General features: G+C 52.0%; 1 protein-coding gene across 3 annotated transcripts in view; it reads right to left on the bottom strand.

Annotated features, from left to right (window-relative positions):
- LOC144735249 (NFX1-type zinc finger-containing protein 1-like) overlaps positions 1-16186 on the bottom strand; it is a 41605-nt gene that overhangs the window by 3518 nt on the left and 21901 nt on the right. For 2 of the 3 annotated variants that reach the window (XM_078617748.1, XM_078617747.1), the window contains exons 4-14: positions 15377-15505; positions 14683-14828; positions 13292-13438; positions 12028-12139; positions 10888-11141; positions 9177-9313; positions 8509-8663; positions 6417-6562; positions 5465-5575; positions 4292-4387; positions 36-2190 (exon numbers count right to left, since the gene is read on the bottom strand). In XM_078617748.1, the coding sequence (XP_078473874.1) occupies positions 36-2190; positions 4292-4387; positions 5465-5575; positions 6417-6562; positions 8509-8663; positions 9177-9313; positions 10888-11141; positions 12028-12139; positions 13292-13438; positions 14683-14828; positions 15377-15505 (3588 nt within the window). The remainder of the gene's footprint in view (positions 1-35; positions 2191-4291; positions 4388-5464; positions 5576-6416; positions 6563-8508; positions 8664-9176; positions 9314-10887; positions 11142-12027; positions 12140-13291; positions 13439-14682; positions 14829-15376; positions 15506-16186) is intronic. The other variant, XM_078617749.1, reaches the window with a different exon arrangement.

Below are 16186 nucleotides of genomic sequence, written 5' to 3'. Positions count from 1 at the left end.
GACGATTATAACAATTGAGTTGGAAACACGCTCACTTTTCATGATCTCTTCGCTGATCGCAGTTGCTGCGTCGGACACCTTGGCCATGCTACTGGCGACGCTCATGCCCGCCTGCACCTTGATGAGGAAGCTCAGACGCAGCGTCTCCGTCCGCAGGTCCTGCAGCTGCTGCTCCGTCAGCCCGGCCGTCTGCTGCTCGCACATCCACTCCACCAGCTTGTCGAGGGCCTCCTTGACTACCTCCTTCCTCTCCGTACTGATCTTCGACAGCTCCGGCCTCAGCTTGGCGATGTCCGCCAGTAGCATGGCTTTGTTCTCCAGAGTGTTCACCTGCAGGAGGTTTAGCTCTCCCGCCAGCAGCGCACTCAGAAAATCCGTTGGGATATTCCACTCGGATACCGTCGTCCTGTCCGTGAGGAGGTCGAGCATCGCGCGCAGCGGCGACGCGGGCAGCGATTTGGGGTTCACCTTCGCGAGGATCTCCCGCACGCGGTTCTTCGCCTGCGCAATCTCCTCGTCGCTTCCCCACAGCTTGCGCTTCACGGCCTCGATGTCCCCGAGCGTGCGCTTGATGATGTTGCCGTAGCGCAGGTTCCGCCGGATCGGTGTCTTGCACTTGGGGCACTCCTTGAGCTTCACGACAACGGGCGTCTCTCCGCCGTCGCCCGCGCCCCCGCCGCCGCCGCCGTCCTCGCTCGTCTCCATCCACCGGTCGAGTCCCGTGCCCTCGATGAGGTGCTCACAGTCCTCCAGCAAGACGAAGCGCGCGGACGGCTCATCCTCGTTCCCGAAGAAGATCTCGGTGACCTCGGCGGCGTGGCAAATGCGGCACTTGGAGGGGCACGGCTCCCCGCAGTAGCCCACGCACGCGTGGCCGCACGGCAGGTGGCGGCGGCGGCAAGGCTTGTCGCAGCGCGGGCGGTCGCACTCCTCGTAGCACAGTCGCCGGCAAATGTAGTGCCCGCAGCGCCACTCGCACGGCTCGGCACACGGCATGCACGGCTGGCCGCATGGCCGCGCGCACGCGCTGTGCACGCAGCGGTTACGGCAGCGCTGCGCGCACGGGGGGCAGCCACGCGCCGCGCACGGCGCGGTGCACTGGTGCGAGCAGGGCAGCGAGCGCTCGCACGCTTCCCCGCACGCTGCATGCCACCGCCCGTTCTTGCACCTCTGGCAGTTCCCATGGCACGCGTGGCCACACGCCAGCGCCGTCTGGCAGCGCACGTGGCACGGCCTAGGCTCGTGTCTGCGGCCGCACGGCACCTTACACTCGTGCCCGCACGCCTGCCTCTCTCTCACCAGCACCGTGCACGAGGCTGGGCAATCCTGGCCGCAGGGACGGGGGCATGCGTGGCCGCACGCCTGCGGCTTCGGGCACGGCACCAGGCAGGAGAAGCTCGCTGCGTCCACGTGACACGGCACCATCTGCTCATGCCCGCACGCCGCCATCGTCTTGGCCACGGGCTCGGTGCACTTCCCGCACCGTTTGTGGCAAACCTTGCGGCACCGGTGCCCGAGCTCGCAGATCGTGCGGCTGCACGGCTTCTGGCACTTTAACTTCTTGTGCTCGGGGTCCTCCGTGTGGCAGCTGCGTGTGCACACGTGCCCGCAGTCCAGCCGGAACTCGCACAGCAGCTCGCATCCACCCTCGGGTACCCGTGCAAAGTCCTTGGCGGTCACCACCGCCGTCTCGCGCTCCGGGTGGTTTTGGCAGCGCAGCCTGAGCGCAGGGCCGATGCGCCCGCCGGCGTGCAGCTCGCCGATCACGCGTTTCCAGAGGGGCACCGCCGATAGCATCTTTGCGTCGCCCACGATGAAGAAGCCGATGCGCGCGCGCGACAGCGCCACGCACACGCGGTTGTCGATGTTTAGGAAGCCCGTCTGGCCCCGGGCGTTGCTGCGCACGAGGGACAACAGCACCAGGTCGTTCTCCTCGCCCTGGTACTTGTCCACGACGCACACGCGCACGCCGCCGTAGCGATCGCGCGGCAAGCGCTTGCGCAGCGCCAGCAGCTGGCCCGTGTAGGTGGTGAGCACGGTGATGCGCTCCTGCGCGTAGCCCTGCAGCAGAAGGTGCTTGCAGAGCGCGACCACGAAGTCTGCCTCGTGCAGGTTCTGCCGGCTCTTGGTGTCCTTTACCTCCACCTCCGCGTGAGAGTGCTGCACGAAGTACAGGTTCGTGGCGACGCCCTGCCAATACATTATTTTGATTACTTTTCTGCATAAATTTAAAGTGATTTGTGTACCTTTCCTATACTTTGCACTCATGGCGTGTTTTTGCATTGTTTGTTATACAATTCTGGCCCAATGTCCCTTACAGGACATCTGTGAAAAAAGAGCTTTAGAACTGATCAGATTCCTCCAGTATAAATACAATATTCTTATTCTCAACAGCATCAGCAACGTTAGCGATGGACGCAAAACGAATGGAGATGGCCACAGCCACCCACCGGAAAACCGAAGTGCCACCGTTATGAGACGATCGAGCCTGAGCGACGACACAGGCCAAGTTTTCGTGACGTCATTCGAGACTGCAGTGCAGCCGAGCAAGACCACACACACGCGGTAACTGGCCGTGTGTGTATGCGGTAACTGGCTGTGTGTGTATACGGCTTAACTCGGCTCTGAGGGGTGGGGGGTGTAGAGGTACTGTGCAACTCGGATTTCGCGCATGCGCCGCCATCTTCTCAGTCCCATCGTGTTCTCTCGCGTGCGTAGCTACGAGTTCTCGTTTTAATCGGCACAGACTTTATCGCAAAATATCGTCGCAACCCTTCAACACGACTCATCCACTCCTCAAGGTAAGAGTATAAAATGATAGGTTAAGGAATTTTTTTAAATGCTGTTTAAGAGTTTGCCTTTTTTTACACTAAGAATGGTTTTCTGTTCGAGTTATTGCTTTAAAATGTCATAAAACGATTTAAAGTGTACAGGGCTGCTTTGAAACACTCAGAAAAATGGTTTTCAATTAAGTGTTTTTTTTTACTCAGAATTGGTTATAAATGTGTGTACATTATGTGTAGTGCAGGCAGTGTACATGTGCAGTCCGTATTTTGGTTGCTTTTGCTATGGGGGAAAATTCCCCGTGATTCGTCGTTTCGTTATATGTCGCAACTTTCTGGTCCCTAACCCCAACGTATATCGGGGACCCCCTGTGCATAGCTCAGCAGGCCCTTACCTGGTAAAATAAAAAAGTTTAATAGTTTCATAGTAAATGGGAAGCCAGTGGAGTCGAAGGAGAAAAGGCAAAGTGGGGGAGGGGGGGGGGGGCTGGAGCCCCTTGTCGCCCCCCTTTGTCTTCCCAACGATGCCCCCCCAACTTCGAATAGGACCTATCCCAACCCCTCCTTAGCAATCCCTTTTGTTTGACTGCATCAAAACTACACCACCACTTACAATAACCCCATTTTTCCTTTCAAATTATTATCATAGCTGTGTACAATTGTATAATTGCTGTAAAGCGCCTGATTAAAAATACTATATGAATCCCATTAGATTATAAGTAGATAAGATCATAAAACATGATACTGGCAAAAGGGGCCCATAGATATAACTGCTCGACCCGAGCTACAAATGCTCTGACACTGGCAATGTCTCCGACTCATCGCCTTTTGGTGTCTTCTTGTCTGACATTGCAATGTCTCCGACTCTTCGCCTTTTGGCATCCTCTGGTCTGACACTGGCAATGTCTCCGACTCTTCGCCTTTTGGCGTCCTCTGGTCTGACACTGGTGGCGAGACTAGGCCATAAAGTAGGCTGTTGTCTCTGATGTAGGCCAGTCAGTTTCGAAGACAATGCATCATAGATTATCAGAGAATGTTTCTCGGCATGTTTTGTCACAAGTACGTGTGGTTAATGCATACTTGATTCCTTGCAAAAGGTTTCTATTTGGTGTTTTTACACCTGAACGCCTCCTGTTTTATTGGCAGAAAGTGCAAAAACCTCTTCTTAGTTTTCATTCAAACAAAACGTGCTGCTCAAATGACCACGACAGGGTCCTGCTACGCACGCCTCTCCCGAGCCATGGACGCGTTTATCTCCCCATAATCCATCTCTACTTTCATCTCATAATCCGTCTCCACTTCTCAACGCGTCCGGCATCAGTGGATTCGAGGCGCAAGACGTTCGGTGGAGCTCGCAAAGCGCAACCACGGCTCCTTCCTCCGCGACGACCCCCTCTATAACAACGGTGGAGATTCCAGCTCGCGTTGTTGTTCATCGACTCTTCATCTACATTCCGGATTCGAGCGCGGGCCCTGGGGCGTCTCTCCCCCCAGCGCACGGCCCTCACCTTCACGTTCTCGTACTCCAGGACGGACGGGTGGTTCTCCAGACGATCGTAAATGTGCGGCACCAGCAGCTTCGCGATCTCCGGCCGCATGCGGTGCTGCGTGTGCGCGCGTACGTGAGCGTGCAGAAAATACAGAGTCTCGTTACGCACAGCTATCCCTTGCCAAGGACACTTTTCTCTCGGTTGAATCTCACTCGCGTCTGAAATGTAGAGCCGACATTGGGGTAATGTTGGGCCAACGTTGTGGTAATGTTGGTCCGACATTGCTTTCAACTACCACGCGCCCCAAACCACACCCCAACGTTGTACGATTACTGGGTGATAATATCCCACTGTGCTAACCCTGAAAACGTTGAAGGCAAGAGTTAAGGGCGCAGCTCTGCAATTGCCCACTCACACCACTGCTGGCAGAAGCACTTCCACTGGAGGGAGCTCTAGAGGATATCTTGGTCTACTCTAACAAACTGCCCAGATGTCTTGGAAGAGGTGGGAGTACCCACATTTTACCCCACCATGATAGGAAACCTGCCGATTGACTAACTGCGACGCCCCCATCTGACAAAACAAACCTCGCCACGTTCGTCAATAACGCAGTTTGTGGCCTAACAAATAAAAGTATATAAATGGGGACGTTTCAGGCCATAGCCCAGCACATAGAGAGGCCAGAGAGGTAATTCCTTCAACTCGGTGGACAGAGGTGGTGGTTGGTGCGTGGTGCGGTGGATTTACGGAACTGGCGCCATTGTTTCAATTGCCACGCCGGTGACCTCTGGATTCCAAATCCAGCGTGTGAAGGAGGCGGCAACGAAGGCGAGTGGCTCTCACAGTGGCGAGATGTTATCTGCCTCACCTGGTATGCAGGAGTTCGTGGGTTCGATTCCGACCCGGATGCCTACTGTATATTTGGAGTTTGTGTGGCTCTCTCACCGTGGGTGGCATGTATTTTTTCTCTGGGTCCTCCAGTTTTTCACTCCACATTTAGAAGCAACGGGCTTTCACATTATCTGGCTGCTATAAATTTCCACATGATAAGCCATCATTTGTGACAGCCGGGCCGCTTCTGAAAAAGAGCTATACAGCTCAGTGGGCCTGACCTGGCACAATAAAATTAGTTTAGTCTTAGTTCAGAGTGCCGTAACGGCGTGCGGCGGCCGGGTGTGGCGCAGCGCTCACTTGGATGCTAAGCCGGGCGAAGGGGACGCTGTTCTTGACGAGGCGCTCGAAGAGCGACACCTCCAGGTTGTAGTGCTTGGCAAGCTCGTACACGCTGGCGCTCGGCCGCAGCTACCGGTGGGGCCGGACAACAGGCATCACAAATACACGCGGGGGAAGCAACGCAACGCTCGCGATGCACGCAACATACACGCTCGGGCTCATGCGCGCAACACAATATTCGCACACGCGCAATATACACACGCACACGATGTATGCATGCACACGATACACAAACGCACACACATACGCAATACACACACACGCTCGCGATATACACACACATTCACACATGCACACGTGCCTCACGTGGAATCAATGCACGTGTGAACACAATTGTGTTTTCGCAAGCACATTTAATGTGTACCCCAGATAATCCACCCAGTCAACAGCCGCACCGCCCCTGGCAATGCAATGCCGATGGTGAAAATGGTGGTGATGCTGACGATGAGATAACGGTGGGGTGACGATGGATACGCTTGATGATGTACGCGTTCAGTATGCATCGGTCAAAAGCACTGGCAAACGCAAGGGTGTGTAATAAAACAACAGCCAGAGACAGGGACAGTGGTTACTGTGACGACGACGACGATGATAGTGAAGCTCGATCTATAATGGTGATGACATTGATCTCGAATATGGTGATTATAGTGATCAAACGACGAAGATAAAACCGCGATGACGTGCGACGATGACGAAGATGACAATGATGACAACGGTAACTGGCCACATACAGGAGTTGGTTGGACAGACGGAGGCTCCGAACAAACCTGCTCCTCCTTCTTCCATACGGCTGATGTAGATGCAGAGCAACGACTACAATTTCACATTCAGGTGGTCAAGCCAGATAACCGCTTCAGGAGCAGCGGAGTGTATCGCTGTGATGTCTCCTTTGTGTTTGTGGCCAACAAACCTGCTGATGATCCCCAATGAGGATGAGATGCTTGCAGGCGCTACTCAGCGTGGTGATGATGTGAGCTTCCAGGACCTCGGCCGCTTCCTCCACGATGACGATCTTGGGCCGCACCTTCTGCAGGATTCCCCGGAACTTGGCGGCCCCTGGGGGGGGACACGGACGACGCGCCGGAGGTCACCGGATGTCGCCGGAGGTCGCCAGCGTGCTTGCGCCATTTCGCGTAGCATCACAGCGCACCGTGGCCAAATATAAACAATTTTTTCTTTAAGCAGGTAAGGCCCGCTGAGCTATATAGCTTTTTAGAAGCAACCTGTTTATCACAAATGATAGCTCAACGAAGTGGCTTATCGTCATGTAACTTTTATTGCGATGCATAATTTAAATTCTTATTGATGTACAGGAATTCATCGCCAACCGCAGTTTCATGTACCAATTGCGGCCTGGAAATTTGAGTTTCCACAGGTAAGCACGGTGTTAAGGAAGTCACATGACGTGTATATTACATCATTGCATCCCAGCATGACATCATTGTATTGTGTGACGTCGTCAAAGAAGTACTGTACCGATAAGGTTAGTTTAATTTTCTTCCGATTCCAGGAAAGGATTAATTTTGCCCTTAATCATGGACCTGAAGTGTGCAGCGAGTGGTGAAGGTGAGAGTGTCACGTGGGCTGAGCCTCTACTCTTTCTAAACAGCCCCCTTCCCCCATCATCTCATTGTCATCTTCATCATCATCGTTAATAGTAAAGGTACGTAAAGTTAACGTGTTTATTTATGTTATTGTACTGAATTTTATTCAGTGTTTAGTTAATAAACAGGGAACTTAGTTAAGCTATGACGAGTCTGACCTTGGCCGTGGTTCCCCTAATCCACTATTTCCCACAGGCCCTCTACTTTACCAATCGCTGACTTGCCTACCGCGGCATTTTCCAGGAACCTAGCCCCCTGTGATTGGTGAGGGATTGCTGTCATGTGATATACGTCCATCTATGTGAAGCGTTCTGTGACAATAAAATTGAACATTAAACTTGAACTTTCGATACATGTATGTCTGTTGAACTTCTTTCGCACCGTACGTAGCCAACCATGCTAATCAGAGGTATGGGGCAAGGACAAGAAACCAAACACAAAAAGCAGTCGATAATTGGTTTTTTACCCTTCTATCTGGCAACAAAACTGACACCTTTTTACAAGGAGTCATGTTTGTATAGACCGCAATACCTGCAGTCATAATACAAATGTAATAATCCTTCAGGAGATGGCTTCGGAATCGGTCCTTTTATTTCCACTCCACAATACACTTTGCTCACTCACTCTCCGTTGCTGGCAGACAACGGAGAGAGGACAGACCACGCACTAAGTCCCCACCGCGCACGTGGCAACCCCAGCCCCCGTCCGCGCGTGACCCTGCTCTTGTCAGTTTCAGTCTGCTCTCGATCGTTCTCCTCCACTCGCTCTTAATACCTTCATCACGTGGTTCCCCCAGCCAATCGTTCATGGACAGCTTCGACCATTCTCGATGGTTCCCTGTCAATCCCGGGACCACGCCCCTCATCCGGCTCCCCATTAGCTGGGGCCCCGAATGGCTAGGCCAATCACTCCTGATGACCTGTCGTGATGACGCATGGGCCATGGTCCCTATCTCAACCCTTATTGGCTACAAGCAGGACCGGCAAGCCAATCCCCACGTGAACCCTCTATGGCTGTTATTACACAAACAAGAGTTATGTCTTTTGTTTGTATTATGACTGCAGGTATTGCGGTCTATACAAACATGACTCCTTGTAAAAAGGTGTCAGTTTTGTTGCCAGATAGAAGGGTAAAAAACCAATTATCATATTTTTACTGGCAAATGAGGTTCCTATAGTGTACAAAAAGCAGTTTTAAAGAAATGAATTTTCAATCTAGATAATTTAAAAGTGCATAGCTCCAGTGGCTTCCGAATATCGGAAGGGCCAGCCAAAAGCCGCTGCGAAGATGACCGGAGTTTGCGCGATGGTTTATGCTCCTTGACGAGATCATAAACACGAATAAAGATGAAAGTTGCGAATCACAGTTTGCGAATGCGGTTGTGCGGAGGGGCCTTGCCTGTCGTGGTCATGCCGATGACAGTTGCCTCCTTCAGGATGCCGTGGTCCTCTTCGTCCCGCACCTCTGACAGTTGGTCCGCCAGCCTCTGGTACCGGTCCTCCTCGTCCGCGATCGTGTCCCGGATGCTCGTCTGGTACCTGGTCACCCACAGCCTGCACGGCACGGCATGCGCACACACACACATACAAAGACAAAGATCCTCCATATAGCCTTGAGAGACTGTTGGTTTTCCGGTCTTGGATAACGCGCGCTGAGGGATTCACAAGCGGCGGTGCTGGGCTCCCACCAGGTCGGGTCTCGCGAGAAGCGGCGGCGAGGTCGCAGCAATCGTCCTCGTCGCATTCCAGTTTCTCACAGAATCCACAATCAGGAATCCGGATGAGCTATGAAGCTCTTCATCATAGGCATGTCCATATATGGGCGTGTCAGCCAATCCGCCTGTATGCGTCAATTGGCTGAGACGAGGTGGAGTTTGCAGCTCCCCAAAGCTGGATCAACGGTCCACCACTGCCAGAACGTCTGACATGGTGTGCGAGCCACCGTGAAATCAATAAGCAGCTGACACTTTATCGTGCCTTCGCATTTGAGTTGTGTTCCCAATTTTTAGACGATTAAAGAAAGAAAAAATGGTTTTAACGAAGGAGACAGCACCGGCAGTCTCGTACCGGTACAAACGCCACCGCTCTGCCATGGCCAGGTGCCAGACGTTCTGGACTTGTTTCTCCTCCTCGTCAGACGTGAAGGCCGTCTTTTTCAGCTCGCTCGTCACCATCCTCTTCATGTTCCGCTTGCTCATGGTGCTCTGCACACCACAGGGGAGGAACGCGACGCCGGTTGCTCCATCACGAGTTCCTCCGTTTGAGCGCTCGGCTCTCCGCCAGAAGGCTGCAGGCTCGACGTCTCGGGTCAAAAGTCGAATTTATATTTTTTTTGTTACCACTGATTTATCCGGAGAGGGCCACGCCGAGTCGCGGACCCCTCCTCAGAAGGGTCCTGCCGCCGCCACTACTTTGGGGGTTATTATTTTAGGATGTTTTCAGCCGATTATTAACGAGGTTGTGTTTGTTAGGAAACCGGAGAAAACCCACGCGTTGCGCGAGGGGGGGAGGGGCAACGCTCTATCCCCCGATTAGTTAACTTGCTGCACCGCCTTCTCCTGGCGAGCCAGGGCATGGCAACTCTACACTCCCAGCATGTGCTGTGATCCACCAACCCTCACTGCCTCTACAGTGTTGGTTCACAGCAGACACGTACAGCGTAGCCATCACAGCCCAGACTTGGCCCATTCATCCCTTCCGATCGCTGGATGAGAATCGCTTTGAAGTGACCGGGCGGCTTAGCAGTCAGAGTGCCGAGCCAGCACCAACGAGTCTGCTGGGTTCGAATCCAGGCAGCTGCTTGTGTTTAAACCCAGCCCTGTGTCCGTATCCTTTATATAACCAGGAGATAAAATCAACTGCTTTTTGTGTGTTCAGTTTGTTGTCCTCCCGTACCTCCAATTACCGCGGTTAGCCACGTATGGCGTGAAAGAAGTTCAACACACTTACAAGTGGAGCGAGTTCCTGGTCTCAGCCCTGTCACAAATGACTGCACTAAAGAATTTGGTTACGGCTAATTCTTATTAATTATATTATTAACTCTGAGAATTCAAATATGGAATTGTCTGTCATGCGAGGAACCTCCCTCTCATGTGCTGAGCAAGTGTCACCCTCTACTGTGTGCGGACAAGAGATCATTGGAGTAAGGGACCTCAGATGTAGCTCCGTGATGGCCACTTCCATGCGTCGTTCTTTAACGAGAAGGGTCGCACCGCTCTGCGAGAAATCAAAAGGGATTCTTCCTCGTATGGTGACGTTCAGTACAGACAGAATAAGAGGCAGGTGTGGACACCTGGGGCACCGCAATGGCGCGATGTGAACTACCTCGCCTGATATACAGGCGGTCGTGGGTTCGATCTCAACCATGATGCCTGTATATTTCCATGGTGGTCACGTGGATTTTTCTACGGGTCCTCTAGTTTTTTCCTCGACATTTAGAATCAACGTGCGTCAAGAGTATTTAGCTGCTGCAAATTTCTGCACGGTGACAAGCAACTCCATTGGGCTATCATTTGCGAGAGCCAAGTCGCTTCTGAAAAAGAGCAACATAGTTCAGTGGGGCCTTACCTGGTGAAACAAAAGGTATTCTTTGGGTCATTCGGTCACGTACGTGACCCAAAGAATATTAATTCCTCCAGTCACTAAAGCTTTAAGTCAATATTTAAACAAAAGGTAGTTTAAGAGTTTTAGTTTAGACGGACGAGCTGCAGAAACAAAACAGAGCCGCGGGAGCTGACAAACTAAGGTGGCGGCAGTGCGGAGCGGCAGGAACCCTCACCTGCCACCTGCCCCCCTCCTCCTCCCCCTCCCCCTCCTCTCCAGCCGCACGGTCCTCGACGCTGAAGGCGACGAACTGTCGGTGGAGCTCGTTCATGGCGCGGCGCTGCTCCGCAATCTTCTCGTGCTGTGTGCGGTCCTCCTCTATCATGCGGTTCCCCACCAGCTCCTCCTCCAGCTCCTCCTCCAGCTCCTCCTCCAGCTCCTCCAGCAAATCCTCCAGCTCCTCCTCATCTTGTCCTGGCTGTGCCCCTGCTTGGACGCAGCGCGTGCATGGCGAGGTCGTGCCGATACAGGTCAGGTCGCCGTTTGTCATCGTTGTCGTTAGGAATTTGTAACGCGCGTAGTTGCTTGTCGGTCTCAGCGAGAGAGACAGAGAATGATTCAGAGACACGGGAAACCACAGACAGACAAGTGGGACGGCAGCAGCCAAAAATCGGCGCCAACAACAACTTCCCCAAGCTCTGCCGTCCTATGTTGCGATATTGGGCTCACTTCATCAATGAGTGATTATTCACGTGGGAGGAAATCGGAACACCCGATCGGCGTATGGATTGAAATCAACCGACTTGCTGTATTGCCGCCGTACCCTGGCACATAAGCCAGGAGACGATGACCTCGCGGGCAGGGAGAAAGTTCTTACAAATGCACGTGCGTGTGATCCACCAATGCTCGCTCCGGTCTCCACAGGCCTGGGCCCGCACCTCTGTGTAAATCGGAGGTGCGGGGCAAGGAAAACAAACTTAACACAAAAAGCAGTTTTAAAGAAAAGAGTTTTCAATCTCCATTATTTAAAAGTGCAGAGCTCCAGTGGCTTCTTAACATCGGAACGAGGAGCGTTTGAGACAGCCACAGGAGTGCATCTGAAAGCGTGCGATGCGGTGACCATCTTTGGCTCGCCAAAAACCACTGCGAGGATGACCGGAGTTTGCGTAATGATGGTTTATGCTCCTTGACAAGATCAGCAAGTTATTGTGGTTAATTTGTGGCAAGCACCTTGTGTGTAATGAGCGCGACCTGATAATGTGTTTGTTTGGCAACCGGTAGACAATGCGGGCTCGGCGAGCACTGGATGGACACGGTGGGATCTTGCAGTGCCCGTCACGACCACGTGACAACCCATTGCCTTGTAGCCTCTCACCTCCATGCACGCCTGGGAGTTGCTGAGCTCCGATCTCTGAGAATCCGAGGCCGAGCCACTCCATGATGTATGACACGCGCTTGCTTCCCATCACCATCTGCTGCATGCACTGCTGCTCGCGCGCAAACAGGCGTCTTGTCTTCAGCGTGGATTCAAACGACTAGAACTAAACTGTTCGACTGTTTTTTTTTTACAAAGTAAGAAGGCCTACTGAGCTATATAGCTTTTTTCAGAAGCGACCTGGCCACAAACGATAGCTCAACGAAGCGGCTTATCGTCATGTGGAAATTTATAGCGGCCAAATACTCTGAATGCGTGATGTTGATTCTAAATGTAGAGCAAAAAACCGGAGGACCCGCAGAAAAATCCACGGCAACCACTGGGTGAACATGCAAACTCCAAATATAGAGCAGGCGACAGGGTCTGGATGGAACCCACGACCTTCTGCATACCAGGCGAGGCACCCATGCTCAACCCCGAAAGCGTTGGGTGTTGCCAGATCTGACATTTTTTGCCCCAGATTTAGAGCTGTCGTGCAGAGTGAATTAGACTCGAGGTGGATTCTCCCCACCTTATATTAGAAAGGTGATGCAGATCAAGCCAAACAACCAATCACTTTATTCCTCAGCCTAAACACTCTACCAACCACCACACCTCTGGAACAATCTCCCCGAAGCAATCCGCACACTCAACTCCATTGCTACATTCACGTCACAACTCAACACCACATTTCCTTGCACTGGCATAGAACACACATTAATATGATGGCGCTGTGAGTGGTAGATCTGTGCCACTCAAAGCGCCATCAAATTGACTTCACTTCACTTGACCATCCGATTAGCACGGTTGGCTACGTGCTTTGGCGAAAGAAGTTTAACATACACATGTACAATCTAGATTTGAAGTTTTCCTGACTGCAGGGATCCATACTCTTTGGTTCTTTCGGTAAAGTGACGTAGGTATAAAATAAAATAAATTATATCGCGACGTTTCGGGCACAACACAAGCGTCCGTCATCAGGTGGGACAACCACAGCAAGAAACAATTGCTGAAGTGGGCAAAAGGGCTGCTGTAACGTCGTGATTTAATTTATTTTATACCTACGTGACTTTACCGAAAGAACCAAAAAGTATACACACGTACTTTGGAGTTTGTCCTTAACATTGCCTGCCATGAGAGTAAACAAAGTGCAGACGCAATCGCAAGAGAGATAGCGAGGCCACAATGAGAGGGACAGTCGCTCGAATCGCGAGCAACAACTCACCTTCACGACCTGCTCCAGCTGCTCCCAGTGCTCTCTGTCGACATGGCTCATCAGCACCGAGTCTCTGAGGATGCCCAAGTGAGTGGCCATCAGCTGCGCCGTCTTTTTTTCCAGCATCTGCTGGCATTGGGCCATCTCGGTCTTCACCTGCATGGGGGGGTGGCGGGCAGAGCGGTCACACCCTCCGCATGCACCTAGCCTGGCACACACACACCAAGACCGGCGAGACCGCCCATCCCCCTTCCCCGATTGGAAGATGAAAAAGAAAGCCCACGCAACCCACGGAAACAAAAAACGAAACGGCTCTCATCCCGCCGACGCAAACTTTGGGGGCAAGTGCTGGGCCGCGGGATGCCACGAAGGAGAGCGGGGACTCGCAGGCCACTCCTAAATACATAAATAATCTTTCGCACTTTATCTCATCTCTTTCTCGCATCACATTCTCTCTCATCACTTTATTGTACCACTTTATCCTATTACTTTATCTCATCACTTTATCTCTCGTCGCTTTTTTTCTCTCTCTCTCCCTCGATGCCGTTGTGTAGAGTTCCAGATGCGATTCGCGGATAACCGAAATCACGGACAGCAGGTTCGTGAATAACGCGGGAATACCGATGTTATCTCTTGCTCGGGTTCGAGTCTTCCCAGTTTGTGTTGGGAAGTCTTCCTCCAATTTGGCCAACACCACTTTACACCACCGTTCAGTTCACATCGGATCACTATTGACCCGCCCATATCGTGAGAAAAAAAGCTTCCGAGCTCATTGGATTCCTCCCGTCTAAATAAAGATTCCAATTCTGATCGTCACGAGGAGCTACTATCAAACTATAAAACAATGTTTTTTACCAGGTAAGGCCCACTGAGCTATACAGCTCTTCTTCAGAAGCGACCTGGCCACAAATGAAAGTTCAACAAAAAGGCTTATGATGTGGAAATTTATAGCAGCCAAATACTTGCACGCCGATTCTAAATGTGGAGGGAAAAACCGGAGGACTCGGAGAAAAATCCACGTGACCACGGGGATAAAGACACCGCAAACTCCAAATATACAGCAGGCGTCAGGGTCGGGATTGAACCCACGACCTCCTGTATACCAGATGAAGTAGTTAAGATTTCATACTGTTAGGTTTTTTCGGTAAAGTAAAAAAAAACCTAACAGTATGAATCCTTGCAGTCACGAAAGCTTCAAATCTAGAAGGTAAGATCTCGCCACCACGGTGCCCTAAGTTACAGTGGCCATCACAATTTCCCTGAGAAAGGGCGAGGGGTGGACCAGTGGGCCACAGAGTCCGAATCCCCAATCCCCACGGTGGCGCCGGCTCAACCCCCCGCCCCGACATGGCCATCGCGAACTCCCGTCGGCTTCGGGGCTCGCCAGGGGAAGCTGAGACCTCGTAGAAGAGTCTGCGGAGGTACGCCGGGTTGTCGTCGCGGTGCTTCACGCGCAGCTTCCTCAGCGTGCAGCTCTCCAGGGAATCTCGTGAGCAGCGGCCGCCCACTCGCACCACGCCATCCGTGGACAACATCTTTGTGATTCCTGGGACAGGGCACAAAAACAAGTGACCAATATTACTCATTATTCATAATAAAGGTTTTTTTGGAGTTAGATCTCGTAAATATGAATGTGTCGTTAAACCCGCCACCACCCGACACAGACAATGAGTAAGGAATTGTCACGTTAACTAAACGTGGTAATTGGTTACTACTCTAGCACACTGTTAGTCATGAGCGTGAATCGAACTCAGGTTCGGGTCGGAGGGGTCGTGGTGCAGTGCGCTAACCGCTGCGCCAAACACACACATGCACACGCACGATCAAACAACCCCCATCGAGGTCGCTCAGAGCGGGGAATAGACAAAAATTACAAATCGCCATGGGCCTCATTCTCAAGCCGGTCGCACAATGGCAATGTTTGTTCCGTTTACGGGGGCCTTCCCACGAACCATTCGACCCCGGACCCCAGGAACCTCTGGGAGGGGGGGCCCCTGACGAGGCGTGGAGAAGCCTTCATCCAGCGGTAAAAGTTGCAACGGGCGGTCGATGCTCCATTCGTCCTGTTACGATCGCGCGCGAGAGAGATGTCACCTTCGAGGAACTGGTCCAGGGCGTGGTTGGTGTAGCAGACGACCAAGATGGGACCCGGGTCAACTTGGTTCCACGCAGCCTTGTTGTTCAGCAGCAGCTCGGCAATCTTGAGGCCCACGTAGGTCTTTCCTGCAACCATCGCAGCAACGGAGAGGTGGATGAATAAATTAGGTCCACAAAATGAACATTGATTTAACTCAGAGATCCCTAATGCAGCCCTGCAACTGCAGAAGGGCCTCCCCCCAAGGGAGCTGTACAGCGCCTCTCTACATGCTATTTTGGCCTACTCTTCCACGCTAAGCAAAGGTCTTGAAAGTGGTCGGAGTTACCCACACTCTACTCCCCGGCAGGTCTCGTGTAGTGGACCATGACATTGATAGTGAGGATCCTGAAATGATGGTTTTAATTATGACGATGACAACAAATATGATATCTATGGGACCTTCTTTGGCAGTATCAAATGATCAAACAATAACAATGCGTCTAATCCTTTCTGTTCAAACACCAAATACAGTACGACTCTCGATTATTCGTGCTAATGGCGGGGAGGACGGCAGCGGATACATAAAAATCGAGGATAATCCAAAAATAAATTAATTTTCCGCAGATCTCTATGCCAAAAACCACTAATACAGGGTATAAATGAAATTTCACGAAATAAATGAACAGATAAATCACTCAATGAAGTACAACTGATGATTGATTGTTACTCTTTCGATTTAGAACGAATCCCAACGATCAGTGATAACACTTTACTGCCCCCGCCCAGCAGAAAAGTGGACGACAGCAGAGCCACGCCAATCAAAATAA

Source organism: Lampetra planeri, chromosome 54 (assembly GCF_965212315.1).
Source record: "Lampetra planeri chromosome 54, kcLamPlan1.2.h2, whole genome shotgun sequence".
NCBI classification, from domain to species: Eukaryota; Metazoa; Chordata; class Hyperoartia; order Petromyzontiformes; family Petromyzontidae; genus Lampetra; species Lampetra planeri.
This window is presented reverse-complemented; position numbering and strand designations above follow the sequence as displayed.